The 18,441-nt window shown below is 35.8% G+C and overlaps 1 protein-coding gene across 2 annotated transcripts in view; it reads right to left on the bottom strand.

Annotated features, from left to right (window-relative positions):
• Positions 1 to 18,441, bottom strand: part of rasgrf2b (Ras protein-specific guanine nucleotide-releasing factor 2b) — a 138,149-nt gene that overhangs the window by 41,285 nt on the left and 78,423 nt on the right. For both annotated transcript variants that reach the window (XM_056458497.1, XM_056458499.1), the window contains exons 6-12: positions 16,687 to 16,766; positions 16,135 to 16,328; positions 13,705 to 13,814; positions 11,685 to 11,803; positions 3,134 to 3,294; positions 716 to 782; positions 147 to 283 (exon numbers count right to left, since the gene is read on the bottom strand). In XM_056458497.1, coding sequence (XP_056314472.1) covers positions 147 to 283; positions 716 to 782; positions 3,134 to 3,294; positions 11,685 to 11,803; positions 13,705 to 13,814; positions 16,135 to 16,328; positions 16,687 to 16,766 — 868 coding nt within the window. The remainder of the gene's footprint in view (positions 1 to 146; positions 284 to 715; positions 783 to 3,133; positions 3,295 to 11,684; positions 11,804 to 13,704; positions 13,815 to 16,134; positions 16,329 to 16,686; positions 16,767 to 18,441) is intronic.

The raw sequence follows: 18,441 nt of genomic DNA, 5'->3' as shown, positions 1-18,441 counted from the left end.
TGTACACAGAAACAAATTTTATTTCATGTTTAACCACTATAGAGACTTAATTATACTTTTACTTAAATAGCTTAAAATAGATGAGCACAAGACTGGGAAGAATTCACAGGGAAGGAGCTGTTGGCAACATGTGGCTTTTTTCTCACCTGGCTTATGTCACTGGTCCAGGCTGCTTTCTCTTGACGGGATGGTGCCAGTAGCACCACAGTGAAGGCCGGAGCATCTGAAGGCTCTACCACAATCTTAAAGTCAAGGTGACCAAACACCTGCCCTGAATTCTTAGCTGAGAACACAAAACAACAACAGAAGTTTACACTTGAGCATGTTGTGATGTTCAAAGGCTTAATTATCCATTATTATTGAACAATAATTGATCTGAAGGGATCTCTTCTTGGAAACATAATGATGGTGATATTTATTAAATAAGCTCTTGGGAACCATTTTTAGAGATCGTTAGAGGGTCATTGTGATGCAGTTTTGATTTAGTCCTTGAGTCTCTTTCTATACCCTCGAGCGGATAATCAATCCATGACAATTATCATCTTTGCTTACATGACATTTACACAGCAGGCAGTTTGAACTCTTTTTTTGACCTGTTTATAACAGTTAATTAACCTGCACAACATGAATAATGGCCAATTTACGGCTAATGATGCTGGTCTCCACTCGTCTGTGCTGATGTGTTTGAAGATGTGCATGAAAGAAACAGACTCACCATCTTCGTCATTGGCATCAGGCTCCTCAATGAGAGTGCACTCAATCAGGGACAGCACACCACCTTGCTGGCAGAGTCAAACCATTAGAAGGAGAGGTTAATCACAAAGGCACAATCTCCACTACTGCTTAGTTACAATAATGGATTTGTGGTCTTAATGTAGTCATGTAGTCATGAAGTGCTTGCTCATAAATCTCATTTCGCTTTAGTAATCAACAAATAGTTATTAAAACTGGTCATTATTTTTAACTGGCTAAAAAACAAGGTGTGAATTGACAAAATGAGATGAGATTTTTTTTTAACACATTAACATAATTATAATAACTTAGAACAACAAAGCAATAGTTTGCATGAAGTATTAGCTGTTGATAGCTCAAAACTAAATAACGAAATAATATATAATGTATATAGTTATTTGATTAAAAAGAAACTCAGAGTTAAAAAAGCATACAGTTTATCTATATTTTTGTGATTAAGACAACATACACTCACCGGCCACTTTATTAGGTACATCTGACTAGTACTAGTTGAACCCCATTTTGCCTTCAGAACTGCTTTAATCCTTCGTGGCATAGATTCAACAAGGTACTGGAAATATTCCTCAGAGATTTTGCTACATATTGACTTGATAGCATCACGTAGTTGCTGCAGATTTGTCGGCTGCACATCCATGATGCCAATCTCCTGTTCCACCACATCCCAAAGGTGATTGAAATCTGGTGACTGTGGAGGCCATTTGAGTACAGTGAACTCATTGTCATGTTCAAGAAACCAATCTGAGATGATTTGCGCTTTATGACATGGCGCGTTAAGCCTCATTCACCCTACAAGCGACTCGCAGCAGCAAAGTAACAAGTGACGGTTCATATCAACGGAGAGTGAGCGACATCCGTCTATGCAAGTGACAGCGACCGTTGCCGATCAGGTGGGCATGCCGAGCCAAGCGACAAATTTGAGAATCCTTCAACTTTATGCAAATGAAGAGCAATTTTTTTTTAACAACTGCCAGTAGGAACACCAGTAGAGCTCATGTGAACCTCTCTCAGCTCGCTCAGAGGCCGGTTATATTCGTGCTGTATATACCTACACAGACTACACGGACCAGGCAACGTTTTTCCAATCTTCTTGTCCAATTTTAGTGAGCCTGTGCGAATTGTAGCCTCAGTTTCCCGTTCTTAGCTGACAGGAGTGGCACCCGGTATGGTCTTCTGCTGCTGTAGCCCATCCACCTCAAGGTTGGAAGTGTTGTGTGGTAAGAGATGCTTATCTGCATACCTCGGTTGTAATGAGTGGTTATTTGAGTTACTGTTGCCTTTCTATCAGCTCGAACCAGTCAGGCCATTCTCCTCCGACCTCTGGCATCAACAAGGCATTTGAGCCCCCACAGAACTGCAGCTTATTGAATATTTACTCTTTTTCTGACCATTCCCTGTAAACCCCAGAGATGGTTGTGCGTGAACATCCCAGTAGATCAGCAGTTTCTGAAATACTCAGACCAGCCCGTCTGGCATCAGCAACCATGTCATGTTCAAAGTCACTTAACCTTTCTTCTCCATTCTGATGCTCGGTTTGAACTGCAGCAGATTGTCTTGATCATATCTACAAGGCTAAATACATTGAGTTGTTGCCATGTGATTGGCTAATTAAAAAATTGAGCTAACAACAGTTGGACAGGTGTAAAGAGGCCAGTGAGTGTATTTTATAGCTAATTGGGTCAACAGAACAGCCAATGTGCTGAAATAATATACATTTTGTAGTAAATTAAACATAAAACACAGCATTGTTTATAGTACTAATTTACAAAAACGGTCTAGCTATGAGACTAGCATTAAAAAGACAAAAAAAGCCATTTTAATCCAAAAATAGTTTCTTAAATTATAATAAAACATCTAAAGCTGTTTGCTTCTTTCGATTCTTTTAAAATTACCATAAGTGATTAAATGATTGGATAAATGAATACGTCATTATTAAAATTTAATGGTTTCAGATGACAAGAAAATTATTTGTTTAGATATTTTTTATCCAAAACCTTATCATATTACTTATATAAGTAAATTCAGCTTCTGAAATTGTGCCAGAGGATTAAAGTCAAATTTAAATGCACAAATACACTTCTTATAGTGTAAGAGTATTGATATGCAAAACTCTGCATGAGGACTGTGGGGACCGAACAAAATGAACAAGGGAAGCTCAAACCTCATTACACATGATTAACCTTTTGGCATCATTACAATTATCAAATAATATGCTGTGGGGTGTCAAAGTTATTGATCACCAGGGTTTTGTTTTATAATCACTATGCCTTAGCTGCCATGCTACTTTAAAGAAAGAGGGGCTGACATTTTATCTGGTGTGCGCTAAATGTCATTTTGCCTTCACTTGATTTGTTGCAGAATTGTGTGTATGTGCGTCACGTACTTTGAGCAGGTGAAGTTTGCCTCCTGAGCTGCGTGTGCAGATAAGGAAGTGCTTGGTAAAAAGGAAGCACTGTCTTTCTCCTTCCTTTTTGAGCGAGAGAGAGCCGAGTCGCACCTTACTGAGCTTCCCTCGCTCCACTGAGGGCAGTTGGATCAAAGAGCCTGCAGAGGAGATCGAAATAGCAGATAGAAGTGTTAGGAGTGACACAACAGCAGCGCAAAAGATAAATGGGGATCAAAGACACCTTCTCCACTGAACAAAAGTCCACAAGAAGAAAGGAAACGTGGGAGATGTTCAATCAGCAATTCAATCTGAATTCATGAAATTACAATATACAGGATATTGGCAAATCAATAAGACTTGTAAAGATGTTTTGATGTTCACATTATATGAACAAAGTCTTCACTGGCCTTATCTGAATATTAGCTAAGAAGTGTGGTTATATTCTTCATCATTAATGTTAGACACACTTCTTGCCCCTGTTTCCTATTACACAGAGCTTCAAGTTCAGTCATGAAGTTGAATGAATAACACACAACATCTGTGTTTGTCTGAGAGCAGTTAAGGTTTGTTTAATTTAAAATAGCCATTCTTAATTTCTATTGGCTGGAAGGTAAAAAAAAAAAATCGGTAACACTTTATAATACACACTATGAACCATTTATTAAGCAGTAACAAATAGTGAATTTATTATCTGTTAAGCATTAACTCTACATTAATAAACGTTAGTAAGCAGTTTATAACTGCAGCAAATGCTCTATTCTTGACTTATAAGCACATGTATAATGTGCTTAATAATTGTACTTTCATACTTTGTTAATGATTTATTTTTCATTACTAAATTAAGTATTGCATTATTTACAAACCAGTTATTTGAGCATAGTTGGTTGTTTTTTAAGATCATTCAGAATGAGTTAGTGAATGATTAATAAACTATTCATATTGACATTTATAATTCTTATTATTCAGGCATATATTAATAGTTAATTTGTATGTTAATAAATGCTTTATTAACTCAACTTCATCCAGTTTTGTGACCTAATTTAAAGTGAGGACTATTTATGCTTTATAAATCTCTTATAAATGACAATTAAAAGCTCAGTTAAATTCTAAACAGGACAAAAAGAACTTAAACGACATTATTCATTTGAAGATACACAAACGAAACTGTACTTCAAATGAAAAATAAATTATTGCAACCACTTCTAAAATAAAACTGTACAGTTTAAACATTTCATCCTATCATATTGTTAAATTATTATGTCGTTGTTTTATCCAGTTTTATGTTGTATTTTGACATTCCTATTATTTGGCAATGTTTTATACTTTACAGTAATTCTACTGTATATAATTTAATTTAAATATAATATAATTTTACTTTAGACAAGATTGCAAAGATTATTGTTCATTTGATACTGAGCCTTTAATTGTCATTTATAAGGGATTTATAAAGCATAAATAGTCCTCACTTTAGATTAAAAGTTGAGTTAATTAAGCATTTATTTATATACATAGTAACCATTAATATATGCCTGAATAGTAAGGTATCTATACTTTGATTTCAATAGTTTATTAATCGTTTACTAAGTCATTCTGAATTATCTTAAAAACAAATGGTTTGTAAATAATGCAATACTTCATTTAGTAATGAAAAATAAACTATTAACAAAGTATGAAAGTACAATTATTAAGCACATTATAAATGTGGTTATTAGTCAAGAATACAGCATTTGTAGCTGCAGTTACAAACTGCCTACTAACGTTAATGCTTAACAAATAATGAATTCACTACATGCTAATGCTTAATAAATGATTCATAGTGTGTAGTTATTATATAGTGTTACCCAATAATCATGTAATGTACAGTTTTGATGATCATAGTTCGAAATAAATGCCCTTCTCTAACACATTAGTAGTAATCATTGTAACTCAGTGACAGTTACCGGAGCTTTCATTCATTTGCATAATTTCAAGGACAATGACATGTGCTTTACCAGGGAGCTTATGGGTATTAACCAACGTATTGGTATTCAGTATCCTCAAAAATATATGTAAGAAGGTAGCTAATGTATTACTATGAGCGATTAGATGTGCCCATGTCATTAGCATGCACACATGCGATCTCTCTCATGCTTTCACTTCACTTCTGTCTGCTTGTGACTGATTAAAAGCGGGATTGAGAGATCTAACATGTCATGACTGATGAAAATTCAGACAAACATTGTGCTTCAAAGAGCAAAACTAGTCTATAGCCTGGTAAATGACCATGGAATAATCTGCTTTGCGTCAAGCAGTTCCTTGCTTCCATGTCATGCATTTAAAATCCTTTAATGCACACCAATCCACTGATTATCCCTTACATATGCTACTGTTCAATGCAATTATGGTTATATAGATAATGAGCTTAATTACATTACTTTGATGAAAATTTCATGTTTACATTTAAAACACACTGTTAAAAAAAACATTCCACTTTTTAAAAAATTAGCTCATTTCACAAGTCACCTAAAGTTAAACAGTTTCTGAATCCATTCAGAAAAACTTTCTGGCAGAAGCACTTTTAGCTTAGCTTAGCATAAATCAATGAATCAGAAAAGACCATTAACATCTCTACCAAATTTTCAAAAAAGGTTTTTGTTAATTTTCCTATTTAAAGCTTGACTCTAGTTACAGTATATTGTGTACTAAGAATGATGAAAAATGAAAAGCTGCTATTTTCTATGTTGATATGGTAAGGAACTATACTCTCTGGCATAATAATCAAGAAACTTTGTTGCTGCACTAAGGCTGCAGCAGGCGCAATTCATTTCTGTGCTGTTTAATGTTTAAAATGTTTAAACATAATATTTTTAATACCTAATTTCCAGTGGTGTAAAGTAACAATTTACAAATACTCAAATTACTGTGAGTAGTTTTTAATCAGGAATTGTAATTTGCTAAGTAGTTTAAAAATTGTGTACTTTTACTTTTCCTTGAGTACATTTTTAGAGCAGTATTGGTACTTTTACTTCACTATTTTCCTTCAACCTGCAGTCACTACATTCAGTCCTGTGATTCCTGTCCAATCAAATCACACATACAAAGTTACTCACATCATACTGAACTACCTCAAAACGCTTTATAAATGCAGCAAGTCCTTTGGAAGCAATGTCAAAGAAGATGTCCAAAACCTTTACACACAATGACAGAGAGACTATTTAGACTGTGATTTTACTGTATGAATATTGAAATCACCAAATTGCCTTAAATAATCACTAAATGCACTACAGAATGTTACATTTACACACACATGCACAAATTGCATGTAAATGCATCAGCTTTTTACAGCGTAATACTCACAACTCACTACTCTTGAGTACTTTTAAAAGGGTCTACTTTTTACTCATACTTTGAGTAGTATTTACATCAGATACTTTTACTCTACTTGCGCTACGTTCTTGGGCAAGTAATGGTACTTTTACTTGAGTATGATTTTACAGTACTATTTCCACTACTGCTGATTTATAATAACTAATTTCTTTTGTCTTCGCAATGATGATAGTACATAACAGTTTTATTACGCAGCTTAATGTGCCATTTCAAAGCCTTGACTAGGTTAATAAGGCAAGATATGTTAATTATGTAAGTCATTAGGAAATAATGGTTTGTTCTGTAGCCAATGGGGAAAAATCTATAGAGGGCTAGTAATATTAACCTTAAAAAATAATTAAATAAAAACTGCTTTTATTCCACCCAAACAAACAAAAAAAGACTTAAAATAATAAAAAATGTACTGTATTACAAAACTCTGTGAAGAATTTCGTTGTTCTTTTATACTACACTTAGGTAATATTGAAATTCTTTTTTACTTCACATAATAATAATGTTGTCTTCAGCTGTATTTGACTTTTGTATTTCATTTAATTCAGATGAAAACAAAACATTAAAAATGTGTTTTATTATTTCGACTATTGCATATCTTTTTGTTGTTGATGAGGATGGTGTTGTTTGTTTAGTTTGTTTTAAAGATAATCTAATATTTTCATCTTTCTTTTAAGAAAGTCCACTGCTTAAAGTTTTAAGAACAGAAAACATCTTTGCTGTAGTAACATTTGAAAGGCTGGAAACACTGCAGATATCCACAAGAATTTGTCTTTTTTATTTTGACAATGAATCATCTTTATTGTTGATCAAATTAAAGCAGTCTATTTTAAGATGAATGATGAATGATATCACGAAAAAATGTGTTTCATCAAAAAATCAGCAACCCACATTTGCCACATCAAATTTCTGTATGTGCAAATGTTCCCCTGGGGTTGCAAATAACAGTATAATGGCGAGCATGTCAAGTATGAATGCCTCCGCAACTCGCGTTTAGTAACTGTGATGCTGGGTTTAGGGTTGGAGAAGGTGTAGACGTTAATAATTGGGATGGTTGGGTTTAGGGTTGGGGAAGGTGTAGACGGTAATAACTGTGATGGTTGGGTTTATGGTTAGGGAGGTGTAGATGTTAATAATTATGATGGTTGAGTTAAGGGTTGGTGTTGGTGTAGACATTAATTATTATGATGGTTGAGTTAAAGGTTGGGGTTGGTGTAGACGTTAATAACTGATGGTTGGGTTTAGGGTTGGGTTGGTATAGATGTTAATAATTATGGTTGAGTTAAGGGTTGGGGTTGGTGTAGATGTAAATAATTATGGTTGAGTTAAGGGTTGGGGTTGGTGTAGACGTTAATAATTATAGTTGAGTTAAGGGTTGGGGTTGGTGTAGACGTTAATAACTGTGATGGTTGGGTTTAGGGTTGGAGTTAATGTAGACGTTAATAACGGTGATGGTTCGGTTTAGGTTTGGGGAAGGTGTAGACGTTAATAACTGTGATGGTTGGGTTTAGGCTTGGAGTAGGTGTAGACATTAATAACTGTGATGGTTGGGTTTAGGCTTGGAGTAGGTGTAGACATTAATAACTGTGATGGTTGGGTTTAGGGTTGGAGTAGGTGTAGACATTAATAACTGTAATGGTTGGGTGCAGGTTTGGGAAAGGCAAAACGTTACTATGATGGTTGGGTTAAGGGTTGGGGTTGGTGTGGACGTTAATATTTAGGATTGAGTTAAAGGGCACCTATGGTGAAAAATCTACTTTACAAGCTGTTTGGACAGAAATGTGTGTAAGTATAGTGTATAGACCGTCATATTGGGGTGAAATAAACACACCCTGTCCTTTTTTTTCTAATTTAACAACATAAAAATGGTGGACCAATTGGAGCGGTTTTCAGATCGACCGCAACTTTACGTAGGAGTGTGGTCCCCCCGCCCACCAATAATGATTGACAGCTGCACGCATTAACATGTCCGGTAGTCACGTGTAAAATCATATCAACAAGTCAGGACGAGCGCAAAGCAACCGGGAATAAAAGGTCTGTTCAGTTCGCTAGGATCATCAATCATCATCAAATGTGATCAAGAGTGAGTTCTACAAGTTTAAAATGTTTCAAAACAGAGCATGTGTGTAATGAATTACAGCTATTTACTTCAAATTCACTTCATCAGCACAGCCGCAAGTCAGAACAATTATAAAAGAAGACGCTTCAATCCCGGTTTGTGGACGTTAAATAGGGTTTATGTTGTACATTGACATAACAGATATATGTGTATGTGTGTGTGTATGTCTGCGCTATGTGTGTGTATGTCAGCGCTACGTGTGTGTGTATGTCTGCGCTATGTGTGTGTGTGTGTGTCTACGCTATGTGTGTGTGTGTGTGTGTGTGCGTGTGTGTGTGTGTGTGTGTCAACGCTATGTGTGTGTGTGTGTGTATGTGTCTGCACTATGTGTGTGTGTATGTCTGTGATATGTGTGTGTGTGTGTGTGTCTGTGCTATGTGTGTGTGTGTGTCTGCGCTATGTGTGTGTGTGTACGTCTGCGCTATGTGTGTGTGTGTGTGTGTGTCTACGCTATGTGTGTGTGTGTGTGTGTGTGTGTGTGTGTGTGTGTGTGTGTGTGTGTGTCTGCGCTATGTGTGTGTGTGTGTATGTGTCCGCGCTATGTGTGTGTGTCCTCGCTGTGTGTGTGCGTGAACTTTGTATTGACATTGTGTGTGACTCATTGTTGCAACTCCACAAAAAATGCATCAAATACTGATTGTTAAAGTTCTTACTGTAGTATTTCTCACACACGTTACGTGAGATCTGCTTCCTGAGGCAGCCGAGGGCGGCGATTGGTGACAGGCACATGGGAACGGTGGGCGGGGAGGACTAGCCTTAAAGGCCCAGTACAAAAAAACAGCAACAACTTTTTTCCAGCTATAATATAGACACTTCAAACAGCTATAGTAAATAATCTGATGGGTGTTTTGAGCTGAAATTTACAGACACATTCTGGGGACACAAAAGACTTATATTAATATGAAAAAAGGGGTAACCTATATGCCCTTTAGGTTTGTGGTTGGTGTAGATGTTAAAAAACGATAAAGGTTGGGTTTAGGGTTGGGGAAGGTGTGGACGTTAATAACTGTGATGGTTGGGTTTAGGGTTGGAGTAGGTGTAGACATTCATAACTGTGATGGTTGGGTGCAGGTTTGGGGTAGGCAAAACGTTACTAACTATGATGGTTGGGTTAAGGGTTGCGGTTGGTGTAGACAATCATAACTGTGATGGTTGGGTTTAGGTTTGGGCAAGGTGTAGACCTTAATAACGGTGATGGTTGGGGAAGGTTTGGGGAAGGCAAAATGTTGATAATAATGATTGAGTTAAGGGTTGGGGTTGGTACAGACGTTAATAACTGTGATGGTTGGGTTTAGGGTTGGGGAAGGTGTAGATGTTAATAATTATGATAGTTAAGGGTTGGGGTTGGTGTGGACGTTAATAACTATGATGGTTGGGTTTAAGGTTGGGGTTGGTGTAGACGTTAATAATTATGATGGTTGAGTTAAGGGTTGGGGAAGGTGTAGACGTTAATAACGATATAGGTTGAGTTTAAGATTGGGGAAGGTGTAGAAGTTAATAACTGTGATGGTTGAGTTAAGGGTTGGGGTTCGTGTAGACGTTAATAACGATGGTTGGGTTTAGGGTTGTGTGGTAGGTACAGACGTTAATAATGATGGTTGGGTTTAGGTGTGGAGTAGGTGTAGACATTAATAACTGATGTACAGCGCCATCTTGCCGATAACATAGTTTTGACATGTAACTTCATAACTTCCAGTTACGCCTCTAACGCGCTACAAGTTACACCCCTTCATGTTCCACCCCTGTCTTGCAGTCCGCAGACCCTACTCAAATTGGCCGGCAGCACCACATCTGGTACACACCTTACACACTGGATACAATTTTATGGTATAGTTTTTAATCCCCTAAAGCAATTTTGCACAGCCTTTATCATGACTGAAACATTTTGAGGTCATAATACATACCACACAGACAGTAATAGACTGAACAGAAATGTTCTCAAAATATATCCAAATAGTTTGTTTTGCAGTGAAAATATTCACAAACAACAATCTTATAAAACATGTATTATTTTGTTGATCTCAAGAAACACTGGGTTTTGTAATTTATATAAAGGAAAACACGGACGGACACTGGAGCGAAACGTTTAAGTGTTTTTCTATTAACCCTCTTAATTTGATGTATTTTTTCAATCAGTTAGAACTGTAGGTCTGTTTTATGCATTACGTTTAGCCCACCACAATAAAAATGAACCTTAAACTAAGCATTTCAATGTCATCTTTAAGAAAGGGAGATTTAGAGCAACATATATTTATTTGCAGCTTATGTTTGTTCTATTATTGTAAAAAGATCATTGATTTGCATTCTAGTACAAAATGGCTCATTTTGGTGGGTCACTAAGTAAAATAGAGCTGTTTTATCACTATATATCATATGAGTCATCAAATCCTAAGAAAAAAAAAACTGTTGGCAAAATTCGTAGAAAAATTCAGCTCAAAATTTTGCACCATTTGCCCAATTTTGTATAAAATTGCAAACTTGCAAAAAGAAATTGGTTGTCTTTACTTAAAAAATACTTTTAAGGCAACAGGTTTACTTACTTTTTCAAGTAACTAACTAAATGCTGAATGTTGGGATCACACAGACAGAATGTAATATGAAATTAAAATGCATTCTGAATAATATTTCCTATTGTCTTGCACTACAGTCATAATAATGACAAATCCTCTTACACTAAGTCTTTATGGTTTAGGTATTTTTTCCCAAAATAAAAGCAAACAAAAAAAGCTTTGCTTGTCACTCATTCTACAAAAGTGAGTGTGAACTTTATAAAAATGAACCAATGCCATTTCCTATTGCACATGTTCAATGCAAAGAACCCTCAAGTGCTCGTTATTCCTATAGCTTTCCTCTTTACTGTTACAGGACTGGATTCTAATACATAATAAAACACCCAAACTGAAAACATCAAACACTCTGTCAATCCTGAAGACTATGCTGTCCAATTCTGAAAGCATGAATTATTCAGAGCCTGAGGGAATCAAACTAAAGCTGCCACTGTCACTCAGGTGCTTATTCTGCTTAAAGCTATGTGTCAGGCAGGTGGCAGCTGGAGATGTCAACACCACTCACCTTGTCTAACAAACGTCTGGCTGGTGTCAAGAAGGATGTCGCAGCCCTCAACGATCATGCGCTCAATAGCCAGGTTCTTACGGATGTTTTCAGTATCACTTACTTCATCGTGCATCACCCTGGAACAAAGCGAACATGACACTTGCATCACAAGTCAACACATACTGTAAGAAAGTCAAGTTATTGTGTTTTGCCACTTTGAGAAACTCATCCCTGCCAAAACTGTAAATGCACATATGAGGGTATAAAAAGCACTTGTGTGAAGTGTAAGTGTGCTGTATTTATCACTACTGCATGATGCCAAGAGCAAAAGTATGGGAAATTGACTCAAACAGCTAAAGCAATCATGGTCTGCATTGTTTTGACATGTTGTTCACTGTAAGAATTCAAATGTAAATTAACTGTGATTTCAAATCTATTGTATGACATTCATCTGTAATTACAAAACACCTTCATTAGCTGATTTGCTGGTGCCATGATGAATAAAAAGTGTTTGTCAGTTTCCATTTACCACATGTTTTTGGGAGCAGAATTAATGCAATGTTAACTATAGCATCCAAACAGTGCTGCTTTTTGTAAATATGGCACAATTTCTAACGATCTGCACAAAAAGAAACATGTTTGTAAAGAGAAAACTTACTTAACATTCATAGTGCAATGTATTTTAGAAAATTCAATGGCAACGTTCACCTCCAAAGTGCACATTTTGGCCATTATGTTAAACACACAGTGTCAAAATTGTCAAACACATTTACATACAAGAGTGAGTTTATTTAATGACGGTTTTGTGTGTGTGTATAGAACACACCTCACTCCCAAAATGCAGCTGGCAACCAACAATTTTGACGAAAATAAAAATTACTATTCTCTGTTATTGGACTATTGTTAGACAACTATTAGATTTTCACTGACAACCCAGATTAGCCTTGTTTTAGTCAGGATGCCTATCTATTAGATGTCTATGAAACACACAACAAAATGCTTGCTGGTTATTGTAGTGTTGCTACTTGCTATATATTACACAATGCGTATTCAACCCCTACATTTCTGTTCAGCCTGATATGATTGGGCTTTAAACTGGTGAATCCAGCATAAGAGGTGGTGCACTAAAAGGCTTTAACTGAGGTTTATTCACACAGCTTACACTAGCTGGCTACTGTTACACTTATTGACCATGTTAAGGGCTTAATCCTTTCAGCTTGTGGCATTATTAACACAGCTGCAGACTGCAACATTTTGACATGTGGCTTACAAGGTAAAGCATTTGGTTTTAAGTCAATTATTGGCTTGTTTTTATTAGCTGTTTATATGTATATATATATATATATATATATATATATATATATATATGTGTGTGTGTGTGTGTGTGTGTGTGTGTGTGTGCGTGTGTGTGTGTGTGTGAGTGTGTGTGTACACCCCTCACAAATCTATCTTACAATAGCAATACAATACTATATTTGTGCATATACATTAGATTAGTCAGTACTGAAGCCAAATCTGGATCTTACCTAACAAAATAACGTATGATAATGGTCCAAAAAGTAGTACACCCAAATTTATATGTTATAGAAATATATTAAATGCAGATTTAAAAAGGGAAAAATCAAGAGAAGCAAATATTTTTTTTAAATTGATTTTAATTGTATTATCTTTCAATTTCTAAATATCTTTGGTGACTAAAATATTATTTTGCTAAATATATCTTTTTTAATAAATCTGCTTTGTTTAAATGCTAAATAATAAATAATAAAATAAAATAATAATAATAAAATAATGAAAATACTCATTTTCAAAATGTGGTGTACCCAATTATGTTGTGTGTGTGTATATAAATATATAAATATCAATATATATATATATATATATATATATATATATATATATATATATATATATATATATATATATATATATATATATATATATATATATATATATATATATATATATATATATATATATATATATATATACAAGACATTTAAACAGGTTTAAGCACTTCACATGGTGATTTCCTCACCTGGAGAGTTCTTCCAGTTTGGACTTGGCAAATTCTAGACTTTTCCTTTCCACATGCTCATGAGGAGTATGAGCCAGTAGCTCGTGGAGAGTGATGATATAACGAGGGATCTGTCAATCAGAGAGACAAACACTGATAAGTATACAAAGCAAGTAATTTTCTGATAAGAATGTGTGTCCATTGGAAAGTCTGTCCCTCAATCAAGTTTTATATTGTAGAGTACATCTCTCATGCTATACATGTCTGTTACTTAAACGCTGTGGTTTATTTGATGAGGCTTTCACTGTAGAGTGTAGCATTGTTAGCTCCAATCACTTCCACAGACTTTACCCCAACATTTTAAGCCTTACATGCAAATCGAATAAATACAATACATTTGTATATACAGATTATAACTGAATTATAACTGAACAATTTGTTAATATTAAACTGTAAATTTCTAACAATAATATATTCTCAGAGTGCTCCAGTTTCCCTCACAGTCCAAAGACATGCGGTACAGGTGAACTGAATACACTAAATTGTCCTCAGTGTATAAGTGTGTGTAAATGAGTGTGTATCAGTACTGGGTTGCAGCTGGAAGGGCATTCGCTGCATAAAACATATGCTGGAATAGTTGGTGGTTCATTCTGCTGTAGCGACCCCTGATAAATAAAGGGACTAAGCCGAAGGAAAATGAATGAATGAATTATTGTTAGAAATTTACATTTTAATATCAACAAATTGTTCAGTTACAATTCTGTATATCAGAATAAAATCCGAGCTCATATGAAAGTATGTATAAATAATATATATTTTGATATGGCATTTATTTTTTATACACAATATACTGTACTGTTTGCCTTTACAAAATTATGTAACATACAAATTGTATTTACCTACCATAAAGAATGGTATATAAAATATACTGTGCAGGGATGTGTCACAATGTCTCAGGATTTAACATAAAAAACAAAATATATGTAAATATGTCTTTTTTTTAAATATATATACTGAATGGGATATTTAAATGTAATAATAAATGTAAAACGTATGATGTGCACATGTAATTTAAGCGCATGTTACCTATACATGTGAAAACATATTATTATATTGTTCTGTCTTGAACTGTATACATTTGAATTTCATATATTTAATGTTACATTCCATGGTGTTTTTAATGTATTGTTGTGTTTGCTTTATTTTCTCCCTCTCTCTTTCTTTTACCTGTTTCTCAGCTAGGTGTGGAGGAGAGGAGGTTAATTAATTGCACCTGCTGCTCGTTGCCCTGCAAGCTTAAAAGTTGATCAGTTGTAAACCACATTGAAGCTTGCTTCCGGCGTGTGGTCTTGCACTGCCTGCCTGCCTGCCTGCCTGCCTGCCTGCCTGCCTGCCTGCCTGCCTGCCTGCCTGCCTGCCTGCCTGCCTGCCTGCCTGCCTGCCTGCCTGCCTGCCTGCCTGCCTGCCTGCCTGCCTGCCTGCCTGCCTGCCTGCCATGTGTTTTCCTTTAAACTGCATGCCTGCTGTTGTGTTGTGAAAGATTGTTGACGTTGTGGTTAATTTCTTGAAGTGAAAATCTGTTGTAAAGCATTTAAAACCGCTTAAACCCTGCTTTTGAAACTTAACTTAGGGAGGTGGGTGCCATTTTTATTTCTAAAACCCCTTTTCTCCTATTTGTTTGGTTGGGGAGTTGGTGTACATTTCTATTGTTTTTAATTTTACTTTGTCAGTTTAGACAGTTGTACTCCCTAACTAGTTAGTGTACTTGTTTGTTGTTTTGGCCTTTCCCCCTCCTGAAGTCAATTTTTTTTTCTTCACGGTTTTGTTTTATCATTGTACTTTTTCCTTTTTTTTTTATAAATTCTTAAACTGAATTTGGTGTTGTAGTGAAGGCAGGGGACTGATCCACACTCACCCCAACCACCATTAAGCCTTTTTACTGTTACTCTAACTCCTAGACATTTAACATCAGGGACGTAACAATAACAAATCTTTAATACAGGTTTTAGACATGTCTACTGTCATCACTTTAAAATCGAATCAATTTTAAAATTGATTGTCAATAGAAACAGCCTTAACATACAGTACCATATACTAAAACTTGTTTGTTTAAAATATACATTATATATACTGTATATTAAACCTTTTGATCTTTTATATAAGGTGTGATGGTAATATAATTCTTTGTGTGTAACATTTGACAATATAATTTGCAAAATACTGAAATCTTAGACATTTTAGATTTGCATATGTCAGAGTAATTGAGATAATGTCCATCAGGCTTCAACAAGAGACAAATGAGGCTTTCAGTGAGTTTGACTAGTTCATGCAAATGGTTTATGGGAAAACACATTTCTTATTTGTAGATACACATGCCAACAATTCCCAACGGCAGTTTAAATTAACCGAACAAATCAGTTAAATTAGACACTGAGAATGTGAGAGCACCACCTGAAACATGGGGTATGTGAGGAACGTTTCCAGCATTCTCCCCTCACATGCAGCATTGGATTCATACTGCTTCAGGAGTTTATCAAAATCCCGGTTCTGCTTGCAGTTTGCTAGAACCTGAAGACTGTACTGGTGGTTCCTCACAAACTCCTGATAGATGTTCAGCATTGGCAGCAAGATATCAAAGAGATCCGCTAAACAGGAGAAAACAAAGTCAAAGTCATTAAAAGAGATTCTTTTATGCACAGGCACATTTGAAAATGTTTATCTGGGGTCTAGGATGTTGGAGGGTTTTTTGTCTGGCTCTCATTGTTGCTGAAGTGTGTGTGCGCATGTGTGTGTATGTGTGTGTCTGTATGCGGTGAGATAGGAGGAAGTCAGGCGTCAATGACGGGTTTGATTGAGATGCCGTGCGTCAGCGGAAACGGCTTGTCCTTGATGTGAGTGTCACCCTGCAATGTGCTGTCTTTGTTGGTAGGGTGTTCTGAATAGCTGCTTCTGAGTGCAGTAATTAGCTTTCTGAGAGATAAAAATGTAATGTTCATGACATACCTAGAACCAGCGTGGGCCAGTTTGCTATCCTCGCCTTCAATCCCTGATGGAATATTTCATGTAGAAACATGATTGTTTCACTAGGGACAAATAAAACATATATGCATATATTCATCAGTACAGAAGGGCATTCAAAAGGATGTTCAAAGATCAAGCAAATCAAGCAAAGCTTAACTCACCCAAACTTAAATGTTTTTGTTAGTTTACTGACCCTCAGGGCATTCAACATTATGCTTTAATGGTCCTGTGAAGTGCTTTAAAATGTGCATTTTATATTCTATGTTTGATTTAATCTCAACTGAAAAATTTACGAGAGGGTGGCTCCTCCCCTTTAAAAAGAACAGCCAATAGCGTTTTGTTTTCTCACTGCTCTGCCAGTGAGAGTGACTGAGCTCAAGCGCATCAAATGAAAAGCAAATGAGAAGTGTCTTGAAGGGGGCGGGGCATGTCACATACTAGAGAGCATTTAATTGGTCAAGGCTCGATAAGAAACTGCAGTATGGGCTGCTGTGAAAAAAATGCTGATCCATTCAGACAGAAGTGACAAACTGCAAGCTTTACATGTTTATATCAATTTAGTATTTTCTAAATGCAAATTTTGGAACTGTTTTGGAGCGCACAAGCTAATAGATATCTTAAAACTCACAGACTGAAACTAACATCTAAAATGTTTTATTTCAATTTCATGGGACCTATAATGTTCACTTACTTGGACAGACCATTCATTCATTTTCTTTTGGGTTTAGTCCTTTTATTAACCTGGGGTCACCACCGCGGTATGAACTGCCAACTTAGCATATGTTTTAAGCAGCAATTCACCTGTACCACTTGTCTTTGGACTTGGAAAACCAAAGCACCTGGAGGAAACCCACACGAACACGGGGAGAATAGGCGAACTCCACACAGAAACGTCAACACAATCTCACGGCAATTCATAACTTTTTGATTTAGTGGCTAATTTCGAATGAATTCTTACGATCTAATGACGGTTGGGTTTAGGGGTGGGGTTAGGTGCCACGCCTTCTTTTAAAAATTGTACAATTTTGTACGACTGAACTCGTATGAATTCATACGAATTAGCCACTAAACTGACAAAATGTTTTCTCGTGAGATCAGGCTGGAAACGCCAACTGACCCAGACGAGGCTCGAACCAGCAACCTTCTTCCTGTGACGTGAACGTGCTACCCACTGCGCCATCGTGCAGCCCTTGCACAGACTAATCATATGTTTTAATTTTTTTGGTCTCACTTTATTGTACGGTAATTATGTTCTTTATATTTTAGCTTTTAATACAGCATTAAATAGGAATTTGCCTCAATGAACTCATAATTTGCTGGTTATTAATATGTATTAAGGTAGACGTTAGGTTTAGGTATTTGAGTTGGATAAGGAATGTAGGGTCACACTTTATTTTGATGGTCCGTTTGTTGAATTTAAGTTACATTGCATCTACATGACAACTAATTTTCATTATATTATAAGTAGACAGTTAGGTTGGAGTTAGGTTTAGTGTTGACGTGTTCTTACAAAGTTTATAGTGAGATAAATGTCTGTTTAGCAGCAGTTTCAACAGATATTAAGCAAACAGTCTACTAATACTCAAATGGACAATCAAAATTAAGTTTTACCAAATGTCGAATACAATATACAATGTAGATAATAAGCCACAAGTTAATAGTGAAAATTGGTAAATAAACTGAAGTGTTACCTGATTTTATTTGCAAGAAAAAAGTATGAATTATGAGATACAAGTA

The sequence above is a fragment of the Danio aesculapii genome, chromosome 5 (assembly GCF_903798145.1).
Source record: "Danio aesculapii chromosome 5, fDanAes4.1, whole genome shotgun sequence".
NCBI lineage: Eukaryota > Metazoa > Chordata > Actinopteri > Cypriniformes > Danionidae > Danio > Danio aesculapii.
This window is presented reverse-complemented; position numbering and strand designations above follow the sequence as displayed.